Source organism: Aristolochia californica, unplaced genomic scaffold (genome assembly GCF_029961685.1).
Source record: "Aristolochia californica isolate CCGP_79_NKW_82.1479 unplaced genomic scaffold, dmAriCali1.0.hap1 SCAF_4, whole genome shotgun sequence".
Taxonomy (NCBI): domain Eukaryota; kingdom Viridiplantae; phylum Streptophyta; class Magnoliopsida; order Piperales; family Aristolochiaceae; genus Aristolochia; species Aristolochia californica.
In genome coordinates this window covers 1,921,405-1,936,773 of record NW_027182103.1, presented here as the reverse complement: position 1 = coordinate 1,936,773, position 15,369 = coordinate 1,921,405, and the positions used below count along the sequence as shown (strand labels likewise).

The 15,369-nt window shown below is 37.6% G+C and overlaps 2 protein-coding genes and 1 long non-coding RNA gene across 5 annotated transcripts; 1 reads left to right on the top strand and 2 right to left on the bottom strand.

Annotated features, from left to right (window-relative positions):
* Positions 1-436: 436 nt before the first annotated feature.
* On the bottom strand, positions 437-5,395 carry LOC137962426 (lysine histidine transporter 1-like). The gene is made up of 8 exons (XM_068809280.1): positions 5,121-5,395; positions 3,437-3,588; positions 2,405-2,788; positions 1,676-2,069; positions 1,448-1,553; positions 1,266-1,357; positions 949-1,017; positions 437-845 (listed from the first exon to the last, which is right to left on the bottom strand). The coding sequence occupies exons 1-8, from the start codon at positions 5,169-5,171 to the stop codon at positions 747-749; spliced, it is 1,347 nt and encodes a 448-aa protein (XP_068665381.1). The 5' UTR covers positions 5,172-5,395; the 3' UTR covers positions 437-746.
* A 966-nt stretch (positions 5,396-6,361) lies between these two features.
* LOC137961857 (uncharacterized) lies at positions 6,362-8,371 on the top strand. Its single transcript, XR_011115091.1, has 3 exons — positions 6,362-6,438; positions 6,650-6,838; positions 7,553-8,371. It is a non-coding gene; the product is annotated as an uncharacterized lncRNA (long non-coding RNA).
* Positions 8,372-10,389: 2,018 nt separating this feature from the next.
* Positions 10,390-15,285, bottom strand: LOC137962618 (uncharacterized). 3 transcript variants are annotated; one of them, XM_068809599.1, is made up of 3 exons: positions 14,904-15,285; positions 13,451-14,212; positions 10,390-12,499 (listed from the first exon to the last, which is right to left on the bottom strand). In XM_068809599.1, the coding sequence occupies exons 2-3, from the start codon at positions 14,153-14,155 to the stop codon at positions 11,087-11,089; spliced, it is 2,118 nt and encodes a 705-aa protein (XP_068665700.1). In that variant the 5' UTR covers positions 14,156-14,212; positions 14,904-15,285; the 3' UTR covers positions 10,390-11,086. The 3 variants fall into 3 exon arrangements, with proteins under 3 accessions (XP_068665700.1, XP_068665699.1, XP_068665698.1); XM_068809598.1 differs by lacking the exon at positions 14,904-15,285 and adding an exon at positions 14,349-14,853; XM_068809597.1 differs by having other exon boundaries at positions 10,391-12,499; positions 14,869-15,285.
* Positions 15,286-15,369: the final 84 nt, after the last annotated feature.

Genomic DNA, 15,369 nt, shown 5'->3' with positions numbered 1-15,369 from the left:
CAACGTCCGGCGAGGAGAGGGAAGTTTCGACAAAGGAACTCCAGAGGCGGGAAAGGTTCGAGCGGGAGGAGCGCGGGAACCCAATAAATTTTCCCTCCAAGTTCCGTTTTTAGTTTTTAGGGTACGTTTTTTATTATTTTTATTATAAATTTTTTAACGGGTTTTCTTTGTGTGTCGCCATAAAAATAATAAATAAATAAATTATAATACGAATGAGAAACCCTATCTCAACCGTTAGAACATAATCGGACGGTTGAGATAATTATTTGGCATATTTTACACCAAATAATTTTTCGTATTAAATCAGCCGTATATTTATATTTTTAAAATAAATTCAATTTATTTATATTATTATAATTTTCAATTGAAAATATTAAAACTCATTTTTGTATAACTGAAATCAGAAGTACAGAAGTGACAAACAAAGATATAATGAAAAAGAAACTGGATTAAACCAGTAACAGCTGATTTATATTGATTCTGACGTAGAACATCTGAACAAAGACCAGATTATGGTCCAAAACAAAGACAAAGGCTGGCAAATATTCACAGGAAGAACCATTTGAAAAGGGTTTTCTTCCATGCTTCTATGCTGACTGCCCTGATTTCTTTAAACACCACAGACTTCCTGAATCCATTAAAAAGGCTAAAAGCTTCCGAGATCATCAGCCATAGCTTGACTGCTGTGACCTTTCCATGCCAAAGAAAACCATTTCTTAACAGAATCAACTTCTTTGTAAAAAGCTTCATGAGTAGAACTTGTATGTCTTGGCTTGAATAATTATTTGTCTTAGTCCACCAATGGGCGATATAAGCATCAAGAGGACTCCAAGTATTATGCAGATCTGAGGTGAAAATCTCAAACTAGATTAGTTTCAAATCCAGAAAAAAAAAAAAAAAATTCTCAATGCTGGAAGCATGAGATTCAAGCATTATCAGTGAACATACCCAGTTGGTAATCCAAGATAAGCTGTATCTCCTAGGCTTGTAGATGGCCAACCACATGATGCAAGGTAACTGTGACAGAAGAACATTAGTCAGAAACTGTTTAATAACTCGATTCCTGCGATTAGCAAAAAGATTTTGTGGGCATCTCGTGTGGGTGTTCATTGAGAAAAAATAGAAACTACAAAATTCAGAAGCTCGTGAGAGCTCCGACGCTTTTAAAGAGCTTTTAACAAGTTAGATTCTTCTTCTTTTGCATATCTTCTGAATTATGTGCTCTGATTTTAAGAGAAAAAAAAACAAAGAGGCTTATGTCTTACAAAGTATGTGGTTGGTGCAAAAGCAAAGCCTCCAAAGAATCCAAGCAGACCTCCAAAGAAAGGGAAGGATATGGCAACAAACATTGTAAAGGCTGCAGATAGAGAATCGAGTATTAGGTTTACTGAGCTTAATGTTGATAAACAGAGTAGAGCAACTTGACTGAAAGGAAGAAAATACATACCAACATAAAGGGATCGTGCAATCAAACGAAGAGTGATACCAGGTGGGAAGTGAAGCTTCTTCACCAAAACAGTTTCCATCATGTCAAACACTGGCATTGCATAAATCTGCACCACATTCACATATAAATATTGTTTAGATTACTGGTGGCCTGGAGGAGATTCCAGATGACTTCTTGAGCTAGAACTACCAAAATTGGCATATGTCCAACTAATGTCTCAAATAATACCTGATAGCTCCCAATAACATGAACAACAACCATCAAGTTAGCTACTGCAATTAGCCAAGCAGGTTTTTCCAACGAGATGAGGATGTTATCCTCGACTTTGTTTCCGAAGGCCCAATATCCAACCAGAGCTACAGGAAAGTAACAGACAGCAACAACAATATAGGCAACAATAACACCCTTCCACATAGGCTTCTTAGATGGCTTTTCAGGTGTAGAAGGGATAGTTGCTTGGATCTCCAGAACCACATTGTGGCCTGCATAAGCAAAGGCAACATCTCCCAGTGCACTGAAGAAGTTGAAAACAGTTCCTGCAGTGGATGAGGCTTTGTAGCCATATTCAGTATCTGCTTGCTTCCCCTTATCCACAGAAGCCCCCCAAGCTATGGTGGAGTAACTGGAAGGCATTTTTGGAAAAAACAGATTTCAGTATAAAATTGTGAAACTTTCTGAATCATGGGGCACACAAAAGATGAAATTTATTTATTTCAGTAGTAGATAAGACAACGATTCATGATCAAGCTTAAGATGTTAAACTTTTTGAATCAGTAGATATTTCATGATCAAGCTTAAGATCTTTTTATTGTCTCTTACTGAGTTTAACAAGAGGCCTTTATCATTCTATCCAAACAAAGGCAATTACCAGTGTCAGAGACAATCCACAATAGATGTGTTGATCCAAATAAGAATGAATAACAAGTAATGCGGGGATATCAACAGAAGTAATCTTACCTGAGGGACATGACGGCCGCAGCCAAAGACACACCAGAAATGGAGTTGAAGTTTGGCAACTGAGAGAGAACAAAGTGCACAGAGGCAAAAATCATGATAAAATAGGTCTGTTTGATCGGCTTGCAGGTTGAGCAAACTGTATCATGGAATTTCTTTAGTGACTTTCCTCCTGTGACCATGTAAACTATGTTCACTCCTACTTCAACTATCAATTGTTGAGGTACAACAATCCAAAGGCCAAGTTTGTCCCCAAAAGCATGCTGACCCAACTCGTGATATCTATCAAATCGCTTGCCAGGAACCATTTCATGCATCTCAACCATTTGCCAGAGAGTGTACAATGTGACAATCCATGATATAATAAGTACAGCTATACCAGGCCCCCTGAAAACTCAAATGGTACATAAGCAGGAGTTTGGATTAGTCTCTTGACAAGAAGAAGCCACACCAACATGAGTGAACTGAAGAACAGTCATGGGTTGAAATCTAGTCACTTATATTTCAACAAACAGTAAAGAACAATTGCAATTATCTGCAGGATATTTTGGAATCCATCTTGAATTATAATCACAAGTCTTGCATCATCTGTATGTCCCAATATTATCAAACTGGTCTTGACACAGTGACAACTACATAGAGTTGCATGATAACACGATTTTCTGAAGAAACAACACAAAAACTAACTCGATTTGCAGAGTGAAAAAGTAAAACTAAATGAAAAGATGAATAATAGAGATTCACTTTTCCAAGAGACTCCTGCTTTAAGAAGTAAAGCTTCTTCCTTACAGACCCAACAATAATCGATTTGCCAAACCTTTTCTTGTGGTGATAAAACATTGTGATCTTCATGAAATCTCTATATTTCCAGAAAGACTTGAAAGAAGAAATATTGAAACCGAACAATACAGACGCCACATGAAAAGAACTAAAATCTTTTACATCAGCAAAGGTGCATGGAAGAAAAAGCAGAGAAACAAAACCAATCACAATAAGCGAAATGAAATGTAAAAAAACTACGTTACAGATACATACCACCCAAGCTCCGACATAGCAAAAGGCAAACTGAGGACTCCAGCGCCAACCATGGCCGTGACATTGTGAAAAGCCGAGTACCACCATTTCGCATTCCTAGAGGAGGTAATAGGAAGCCAATCATCGATCGACTTATCTGTCTTAGAATCTGCCTGCTCAGAACCACCCATTTCACCAAAAAAATCAGTCTTTTTCTCTTGCTGGGCAGATGGGAAAATCAATCTTTTCTCTTTCTAGTATAGTAGTGGGAAAATCAATCTCACCCCCTCGTCGAGGATTAGCAGCGAAAGAGAAAATACCCAAAACTGAAAAAAATCTAAATCTGGAAAATACTCAGAAATCCCAATCACAGTTCAAAGCCAGGCAGCAATAGAAGCACCCATTCGTGGGAGGAGCCTGTGAGGTGATTCTGCATTCTGGGTCTAGCCAGATTCCGCCATGAATGTACAGAATCGAAATCTCAACAATTGAAATCAAATGTTTGCCAGACACACCTTCTTTTTATTCTTAATACGAACAACTAATCCAGGTCCGAAATTTAGGATCTAAATACCATATTCTACTCAATTATATATATAAGAAAAAAAAAAAAGAGCCGAAATAACAGTTAGAATGAAGGCAGAGACGAGAGAGCTCGGTCTCCGTACTTTCAGGAATGGTGTCTGTTGATTCGACGAATCTTTCGTATCCGGTCCTAGCGGAGGGAGATTCGGATTGTGCCGTTGGTCAACTTGAACGAGACAAAAGTCGCTAGTTTTACGAGTATTATTTCTAGTTTTAAAAGAATTAATTATTTATCTTAATCATGATTTTCTCCACCGTTGGATATATTAAATAAAATTTTAAATATAATATATTTTAATAAAAATATGTAAAAAAAAATAATCTTGGTTAAAAATTGATGGACAAGATGCCAGGATCGCCCATTCAATTGGAGGGTTGAAATAACTTGACAGTGCCGACAAAATGAATGGGCACCTTAATGGCCATTTACTTGTAAGACAGTACAGTGGCCATGTTTGAAAAACAACGTAGAGCTGCTTTCTAGAAGAAGAAAGCTCATTAATTCTAGTCAAATACCAGTTGTTAAAATGGAAAATTCAAAGCAATAGAGTCCATAGGAGAGAGAACAAGTTTAGAAAATTGAATCGACCGAATCTCATCTCTGGTTCAAGCGTAAGCTCTTTGACCCAGATTATCATCGGAAAATGGCGATGGAATTTAAGGGATGGCTTCTCGAGTGGGATTTGATCAGTTGTTAGAAGCCAGTATGATAGAGAAAACTAATCGCATGAAGATCGATTTTTAATTCTGGGTTCGTGGAAAACGGGTTCACGATGAAGAAGATGGAATTCAGTGATCTGTTTTGTTGTGCAGTGGAGGAAGAAATGGAAAACCAGTGAACGTATGTAGCAGAAAAAATCTACCAGGTATTGGCCTCGCTTGCTAGACCCAGAAATGAATTACACCACAAGATTACAAGCAAAGTATGGAAATCGGGACAAAATTAAAAACGAAACAGAAGAGAGGAAGTCTGAACTCTGGAAGATGTAAAAATGGCTTCAGAAACAAAACTCAGTTGTTGGAATTTGAAGGAAGAGAACACAAGGACTACCCATGAAACAAATCTCAGGCAAGACGCAAAAGCAGATTGAGAAGAGGAAAAAGAGAAAGATCTCGGTACCTTTTTGTTCGCAATGAAGGCGTCATCAGTCTCAGGAGCTTGAGTTCCCATGGCTTCCGATTACAGCAGAGAGTGAGAGAGAGAGAGAAGAAACGAAGCTCTGGTTGTTGACTCGAGTTTGCAGAAACGAAGAGAGGAGACCCTGTTATATGAACCGCGGAGCTCTACTCGTTTTAAAAATGGTGACGTTGGGTCTGACTCCCCAAAGTTTTCTACATTGGTCTAGTCGACCTCGCTCAGTTGTCTGTCTTCTTCCCAGAAATTTCAAGGAATACTTTACCTCTGCCGGCAAATCTTTTAAAAACTAACTCAAATTCATCTACTCTGAATTGAGCTTTCACTGCTAAAAGGGGCAAATACTCGCATCATTTTCTGCAAATGTATTCACACAAGATGTTCACAACCGTCCAAGATGGGCGGTGTGGTCTTTTATATTGACTCGCTTCCATTTTTTCACAGACACAGCTCATTCCAAGTGGTGACTTTTCTGGTAAATGCAGTCTTTGAGTGCAAATGAATCATGGACCTTCTTAGTTCTTACGGAAATGTAGTCTTTCTGTGCATTTTCTTCTGTTATTGAAATGAACAAAGTTAATTAATGAACTTTCTTTGAAGAATTCTTTAATACTCGAAGCTTGATTTTGGGTCTTGGGAGTAGCAAACTGAAGGTTTTGCTTTTCATAATAACTGGAAGAAACTTCACATTCCGAAACTATTTATGCGATCATGGTTTGAGTAAGGGGAAATGGAGTTTAATTTAATCTTGATAATGAAATATGACTCTTTTATGCACATGCATTCCATAATATAAAACTATTCCCTCATAGCATTTAACTGAAACTTAGTTAAGTGCAAGGAGTTAATATTTTTATATTCACCCACTTGGGTCTGTAGCTATCAACAATAGACAGGAATACTTGGTGTTTTTTTGTTCTTGATGTTGTTTTTTTTTTTCTTGTGGATGAGTACAGAGATCTTCAAATTCACGGGGAATCATCGTAAATCTCAGTTCCAGTTGTAATTAAGCGTAGTTAAATTATTTTTTAATATTCACCCATTTTGTCTGGGATACTGATTTTTTTTTTTTTTTTCCTGTTTGTTTTTTGTGAATGCGTACAGAGAACTCCATGTTGACAGGGAATTGCCGTATGGGGTTTAAGTTTTTTAACAAACGGAAATTATGGTTGGAACGAAGCCTCGGACAGAACCCATACCCATCATCGTGCCGATTTTTGGGACTCAAAATTTACTAAATTCTCCCTAAAGAACTTCGTGTTCGAAGCCCTTGCCGGTGACCTCACGGAAACGCTAAAATTAGGTAATTCCCATCAAATCAAAGATTAATATAGTATTTGCAGACATGATTATGTGTATGTCTTACAGATCTTAAGCAGCCGACTGGAGTTGATTAACGGGTGACATAGGCTGTTCGATTTTGTTTCTTTGATTTTCACGTGTATATGTCCATATCAATACGCGTTTAGAAAGATTATTCAGGTTGATGACGACGTTGATGTTTATGCATACAGGTCTCGGATATGACGTGCAGCAAGGACGACAAACTTGACTCGCTCAAGTTTTTGATTTGCAGATTTCCTTCCCAAGTGGGCAGTGAGAAATATCTGCTTGCGCCCACGTAGTGTGCTTTTAATTCCTGGAAGTTATTTCTCTCTGGGTTATCAACTTGATAGAAGATGGACAGGAAAGTTTGGCAGAAGGTAGCTAGTCAACTACGGAGTTGTACCTTAATGTGTTTGTTGATTTTTCTGAGAGAGATTTTTTTGGTTTCAGTTTGCTTTTGGTTGCAAATTCCACATCCTTTGCTTGTGTTCCCACTCTGCAATTGGCAGTAAACCATGGACTGATGCATCCATAGTTGACTTCAGAAGTAAAAAATGAAAATAATAGAATCAATCTTTTTCGTTCATGAATTCCTGCTAAAGCAAGTAGGCCATGTTTACTCAATTCCGTGTGCTTCAAACTATCTTATTGGAATGGTAACAGGAATCATTTCAAGATTGGAACTGGGACGAGATACCAGACACGGCTGCCATTTTTTATATCTGCGTTTTCTCTCTTTGACTACTATTTAAGATACTAGTTGCAGAGCTGCAAAACCCAGATTCCCAACTTGTTGAAAGTCAATGCATGGATTCAATTTGTTTTCTTTTCCCTTAGGGCATGTGCATCTTCCCTTTGACCATCTATAGCTGGAGTGCTGAGTGGATGATAATATCAATTATCGGTCAAGATTGATGGGTTGCACCGAGTTTTAGCATGGTCTACTCAGTACTTATAATTTGTTCTGCTTTCTTATCTGTTCACATACCATTTGCTTGTTCAACCCTTCATATTAGTGTATACTAATGAAAACAGTTTTGGTGTTCTCTTTATCTGTAATATCTTATATACTGTTTTTCCTGTCTTGATAGGCAGAAGAAGATAAACCCAACCGGTTTCTTGGACTTCTTGTGGAATTTTAAGCAGTTTGTTTGTAAGAAGCAACGAGGTCAAGGACAACTTATCCAGTTTCACTATGGGAGCTTTGTTGGACACACCTGGACTCGATGGCTAATGGAGTTGATTCCTTGAACACACCTGTGATTTAAAAACAAAAGTCTATTAGTAGTTACAATACAGTCAAGCAGAATTTTCAGTTTGGTGAAGATTTCAGGGGAATTGAAGATAGTAAACTGTGGAAAACATTGTTGGTTATAAACATCATTGTTATTATTGAGAATGACTTACAGAGACTTCAAGAAACTAGAGCAGATAAAGGTAGACCGATGGCAAGCATCCATGAAGCCTCCAAGCAGCTGCCCAGAACAATAATGGAGTCAACACAGTTTCATTACAGTTTCATGCATGAAAACCATTTGTCTATATCTTGTTGAAACAGGTAATCAAAATTTAAAAACCTGAACTAAACCAAACTGTTGGAATTCGCCATCACAGTCTATGGTGGTTGGCAATATCAAGCAATTGGTCCACCTGACTTGTTTGGTGGCTTCTTGGATTTCCTTTCACTTCGAAGATGGTGGATGGCATCCTTGCAAGAAATTTACTGTGGAAAAGTCCATGAATATGACATAATTGGATTTGTCCTCATGAAAGACAGGTACCTGGTATTGGAGATAATTAAGTGGTATAGGATATTGGTGATTCATTTGAAATTTCTTGTTGCAAATTGTGAATATCTTCTTTATTTTTTTTTGTGGTATTACACTTCTCATCACCACTCAGATATTATGTGGGTAGATGTATTGCGAAAGCCACTATAGACACATGAAATTGAACGAACTGTGGAAGGCAATAAGGTGAAAAAAATAATTTATTGATTTCTAGGGCCAACACATAAACACAAGAGGTTTCAATGGAAGGAAAGAAAAAGATGAACTCTTAGCTCTTGGGAGAGAGAGAGAGAAGAAACCAAGGGAGAGAAATGAGAAGAAAAGAGAGAGATTTAAAGACGAATTTGAGCAAAGAGCAGAAGCTTGAATGTCATATCCTACGCCTTTAAGTTGTATTTTATAGTTGTGTGAAAGTGTTTGCAATGATTATAATACCCTTAGGGCTACATGTTTCAAAAAGAAAAGACATAAGATGATATATACCAGCATGCATAATTATAATTATATGTCATCTTTATGGAAGTTCTTCTTATTTATTAGTCATGACATCCCTACACACTTGGGTCTCTTTTAACACAATCACTATAAAGACATGCCAGTAAACTATCTTCCATTACTTCCGGAAGGATTGTTTTAGAAGCAGCATATGTTCTTACCTTGGAGCTACTCCATTATTCTTGATTTATTTTTTAAAATATTTCTTGAAGAAAAATTCTTAAAGAAAAATCCAAAATTCTTTGAAACTAATTTGCTAATTAAATATGGATTAATCATTGACAAATATAACAAATATGACATAGATTATTTATAAATGTTATTGTTGTCAAATTTTACTGAAACCCTTTTCTAAGTAGAACAAAACCTGAGATTATCTGAAACAACTGGGTGCCCTTTTTTTTTTTTTTTTTTAACTCTTCCTTTTGATTTTATTCATAAGATATTACCCAATCTAAAAATTTTTAAAATTTTAAAGAGTACTAGTCTACTTGAATCACATAAAAAGGGAGGCACATCTACATTTTTAAAATGAGATATGTATTTTAGTGCTTTCTACAATTATAAATATTCAAAAATGAGGCATCGATTCAACCAGATAAAATGGGGTTTGACTACTGAGGCATTATTTTTTTGTAGCAATTCAATGGAATAAAGTCTAAGAAAAAACATAGCTATTTCCTTTTGTCTCACTTTGGCTGCAATTGGATTAAATAGAAAAATGAAGGAGACCAATTTGATTTTGGAAAATTTTACATTTGTTTGATATGAATGTTTCAAAAACATATATAAAAAAAAATAAAAAAACTTTTTTTAAAATTCAAATAAAATTTAGGGGAAATCATATAGTTATTTGTTTCCTCAATATAAAAGGTCGATAAACAAAATTCATAGTATTTTATATAAATTAATTAGTGGATCAAGTCAATTAATTAAATTTAATTATTTTTTGTAATTTTTTCTTGCTTACCATCAATAACAACATTCTTAAATCATAGTATGTACATCGCAAATTAATTTTCAATATTCATTTTTGAGTGATTTCTTGTTCATTTCTTAATGTTCTTTGTATGTTTCATAGATTTTTTTTTTTCATTTTAATATCCATTATAATTATTTCCACTAATTTTTTGTAATTTTCCTTTTTTTCACGGTTATTGCTCCTATTTAAGAATTTCAGCTTAATATATATATATATATATATATATATATATATATATTTCAAATCTCTTGCCTAGCCAAATAAGGTGGTACTTTTCTTTTTCCTCTCAATTAGGGTTTGCTTTTATAGAAAACTATTTCACATTTTAGTAATCTACAAGAAATTATATACGTATTAAAATGATACCAACGTATGTTGCGTACTAGGTTAAACCTATCAGATTTTAAGATCGATAAAATGATAATAACATAATTATTTTTTGAATTGTAATATTTTTATCATCTAATTCACCCAATACAAAAGCCAATATGACACTTATGGGATAATGATCAAATTCTCCTTTTCATGAATTATTTTTAGGAATAATAATGATCAAATTCTTATTTTCTTTTTTTTTCCAAACAAATCTTGAAAGTATGGGAAATGCTCTACAAATGGAAAGGTTTGGACAATTTGCTCAATTCTTCAAATGCTAAACAAAATGGATGATTGACTCGATCAGAAGAATTCTATCAATCTGACCAAATTAAGAACGGTAATAGAGTGGGTTTGAGGCAGGTTTTAGAAAACTTGAACCTCTTCTGCAATTTCACCACTCGAGTTAAGGATGTCAACAGGGTGGGTGTAGAGCAGGTTTTCAATAACTCCACCCATTTGGACTCTATCTCCACCCGTCTTTGATGGGTTAAGAGACTACATCAATAACCTGAATCATCAAATGTCTGTACTTAGGGGGTTGGCAAAAGAATAGCTACCCATCTAGCAATTTCACCAAAACTACTCTATCCTCACCTGCCTATGAGGAGGATTTTTAGCAGTTCTTATCATTCCCCACCCCACATGAACTAGAGCAATTTTCAGAACCGAGTTCTCTACAATTTACAGCAGACAGAGAAGAAAGCCAGAGAAACAGTAGACGCTGCAGATCTTTTTCACAGGCTAACATATTAAATGCAGAAAGATAGCTGATCTATTCAATTTACTGATAGTTTAAGAAGTTTGATGAGCATGGTCTAAACAGTACTTGCTCAATGATCCGGACACAGGATACTATATTATCTCAAACTTTAAACAATATATAGAGAACTTGCTGAAACAGTAAAGCCTGCACAATATACCTTCTTAATTTAGTCTAGATCCAAATTTCTTCATAGTTTGTCTCCTCTTGGCAAGTTAGATCAAGCCGTGGACAAGAGCGAACGCTTATAGGTTCGACTTGAGTGCTGCCCACCAATGGGTTCTTCCATAGAGATCCCTTGTGCACCGAAGCAGAAGTACTGGTTCATCAGCTTGTTATTCAATGAACTTAATTTATGAGAAGAGCCAGGTGTGTTTTCTTTGTCAAAAGATGGCCTAGAGCAAGAGGATTCCCCGATATCATCATCGGATATTATACCCTTTTGCTTATCCAAATGAGTAGGCGATGAAGACATAGGGGTTCTTGACAAGGAGCTTGACACAGGGGTCCTGGACATTGGGGTTCTTAAGGGTGAGTTTGATTGGAATGTCAAATAAGGCATTGCCTGAATGACCCCTTGCATCAGACCTGCAGCAAATTTCTTCTTTGTTGAAGGACTTGGCAAAGAGCTCCTCACAGAAAGAGTCCGCTTATTGTTAGGAAGTGCAGATGGCTTCGAGAACCTCTGTCGTAGGGGGGTTGGTGTATCCTCCAAATCACTCAACTTCTTGTATGATTCCAATGATTCACTATCAGCTAAGATCTTAAATTGATCTGCGGGGACCTTAGTGCATTTCTTCTCTCTCTGATGGGGCCACTTGAGTAGCATTTTTAAACGTCTAGCAGCATAATTAACTGAACTGGGTTTCTTTGAACCTGATAGACCATGATAACCATTGACGGTTTCGAGGTGACTTAGATCACTCCTGCTGGTACTTGAGCATGAACTGGGCCTTCCACTCTCGACATCACCACTCATGTCCGATGCATTTTCCATGCCTGAGTGCAACCCAGCACCCGTATATAAGAACAACTCTGAGTCGGAGATTCTAAAAGAAGTTCCAGGACTATTACCAATTCCTTGCATTTTAAGATGTGAAACAATGGCACTTCGTGCCCTGTAGTCCTGTGAGTTTGATATCCCTCCTGCTGAAATAAGCTGCTTTATCAGTATTTCTGAAGAAGCCGACCGGGGCCTTTGACTTAGAAGATCCAGTGGGGTCATCCCATCGGTGTCCCGAATATTTAAGTCAATTGATGGGACTGACATTAAGAGTTCGACCAGATTAGATTGGATATTCCCAATGACCGCAAAGTGAAGTGCAGTTCTTCCATTATTGTTCCTCACATTGATGATTTCTTGCACATTTATCAAACTGCTGTGTATTAACTTGTTCATAAGCTCAATTTGTCTGTCCAATCTCCGAAACCCTGGGGACCGGAAGCCAGCAACTGCCATATGGAGGAAAGTATCTCCTGCATTGTTAGTCAGAGATATGGATGAGGGACCTGCAAGAATGAGGGCTTCAACAACTGGTAAATGGCCTCGATAAGCTGCAACATGCAGGGGTGTATTAGCTTGATTGTCTTTTGAGGTGATAATATCAAAAGAGCCAACTAGATACTTTACTACCTGCACCCAAGAAACACAAGCATTTTAAAATAAAAAATTCATTTATATAATGACTAAAAAACATGTAATACTCTCGTACATAAAATAAAACTAGATTTTGAACATTAGCAGCTGAATTAGTTGAGGCTGGAAGTCCGTGTAGAAGAAATCCTAGTTACTCCAACAAAAGAACAAAAATTTTACTATCACCTAATTCATCACTAAATGGACAACAGGGAGACCGGTGGGTTTTGATATTTAGACATGTCTAGCAGAGTAGCTAACACATGTTCTGACGCAAAGAATTACTCATGAGTTTCTTCTGTTTATTTGAGTGTCTTCCCACAGGTTTACAACCTCATCTAATTTTATGATGGTGATAAGTAAATTTGTTCTTTTCCAAAGAAAATTTGCAGTACAGGAGAATGTCTTCCCTCCTCTTCTTCAGACGGTGTAGTTAATTACAGGTCCTAAGTAGCTTAAAGTATATTATAAGTGAAAATTGGAATTGGGAAGTCCCTCCAGCAAACACCTTGTAAAGCCAAAGAGTGGTCCCTATAAGATTCTTGAGCAAGTATAATTGCTGCATAATTTGACACAGACATTTCAGTTCCAAGTTAGTGTTTCAACTAGTAACACTCAAAACAAATTTAAGATGCACTCAGTCATACAAACAGCTATTGTTCTACTCCAGTGCCCGCACTTTCAGATTATCTACATAGCATGAACATCTAAAAAGCAAGTTTGTTTTCATATCTAAGATATTTTTGTTGCCATTGCTTGGAAGGTTTTTGACTGCAAGATTGATGAGGCTTTTGATCATTGCCATCACTGCAAGACTGCAAGAATTGCTTGGAAGGTTATATTCATTTCTTACCAAGATAAACTATAAAACGTGGAAAGATTATAGATGCTAAAACATCTATGTCTTGGCAACAGGTGGTACCAAAGACATCTAGAATAACTCCTCACCTCAACTTGACCCCTGCAAGCAGCAGCATGTAAGATAGTTGAACCATGAACATCTCTATAAGCCAGTACATCAGAGCACTCTCCAAGAAGCTCTTTCAGGATCTCCACGTTGCCTCCCCTAGCAGCAGCGTGAAGAGCCCTGTTAATCATCTCCCACCTGAAAACTGAGGGAACGCCATGTGGTTGCTCCTCTAATTCTCCACCACTGCCCAAAGAACACTTTGGTGAGACTGCATAATCGAACAAAAGCCTGAACACATCACAGTTCTTGCCCCTTGCCGCAGCATAGAATATATCAGTGACACCATACTCCCCTTCTCCAAACACAAGAAGTGGGTCGCGTTGGAGCAATTCAAGCACAAATGTCAGGTCCCCAGCAGAGGCAGCAGTATAAAGAAACCACCCACCATAGCCTGCACGGATCAGGGAGTTCTTCCCTTTCTTCTTCTCGCAGTCATGGAGAAGATTCCGTGCAACAACAGAACGACAATTAGCAGCATCAGACTGGGCATCATCATCCCAGACAGTTTCTAGGCGGCGAATTCGGCGCAAAGAAGTGAGCTTGATGAGAAGGTTTGTGTCAAGACGCAGAAGCTCACGTACCAGGTCATAGTGGCCATTGGCGGCGGCCCAGTCTATGGGTGAAGCGTACCACCATTGGTCTCCAGTGCTTTCCCACCGAAGAGGAAAATAGGACGGAGCCATGGGGCCTAGATTCTGAACAGAATCAAGCAAGAGCCATCTGAGCTCAAGTGGAACAAACTACAGGGAAAAAACAAAAAACAGCACACCTTAGCATGACCTTCGTGAGCTAACGAGAAGTAAAATAACATAATGTGAGAAAAATTTCGGATAAGAAGTTAGTATCGATTTGTATCAAAACAAGAAATTCAGGCACCTTCGGAAATGAGACGGGAATGCAAAACAGTGTTAATTTGAGCTAAATCAAGAGAACAGAATGAAAGCAGAACAGTAACAGAACTTTCACACAGCTTCAAAATTAGGAGTCACGGAAATCTTCTTAAGCCCAAAGCCCAAATAAAAAATAAAGGTGTCTGCCAAATCGCGCGCGAAGAAAACGCCAAGGAATTAATGCCTTAGAAGCAAAAGAAGTAAGACATTCTTGAGTTAAAAGCAAGCGAGAACAGATAACCCAGTTGCGTTAAGGATCGGGCAGACTGAAAAATGAAAATTTGCTCAAACCCAGAAAAAGAAAACGACTGAGCCTAGATTTGAGACCCATTAAAGTTACAAATGAAAGATGAAAACTGACAGAGAAATAACCAAAAGCCAGAGTGAAATCTGCCCTGTACAGCAGATGCCAACAAATGAGAGCAAAGACAACAGCTTTGCAGAGAAAACAAGACCAAACGCACTAGGAAGTTTAACTGCAGGTCAAAATAAAGAAAACACGGTACCGGCTTCGATCAAGAGCGCAGAGAACGGCTGAGACCTCTATGTGCAACAGTAAGCAAGACCCATCTGAAGACTCTCCAAAAGAAAGAAGAGACGGAGCAATAACGTTATAGAGGAGCAAAATCTAACTGCATTTGGACGGTTCGAAGAGAGACACAAAGGTGGGTGTCTCCTGATTTAAGGTTCTGTGCTTCGGTGAGAAGAAATCACTAAACAGAGAAACGAAACCAGAAAAAGGCAAGATTCCTTCGGAAGTTGCAGTGACTATGTGAGGATAATGATGAAATCTGGAGTGGGTGCTCTTAATCTTCAGATGGTTAGGCTAATGAGAAGTTAGTCAGATGAGGTAGTGACGGATATACAAGGAGATGCATTGGATATAAGGAATTTTTGGAGGGTGGTGACCGTCTCTTTCACTCTCTCTACCCCAGAAAAATGTTAGACATTATATTGGATTCTCTGTCAATGGAGAAATTGGGAGAACCCAACTCAGCGCATGCAGA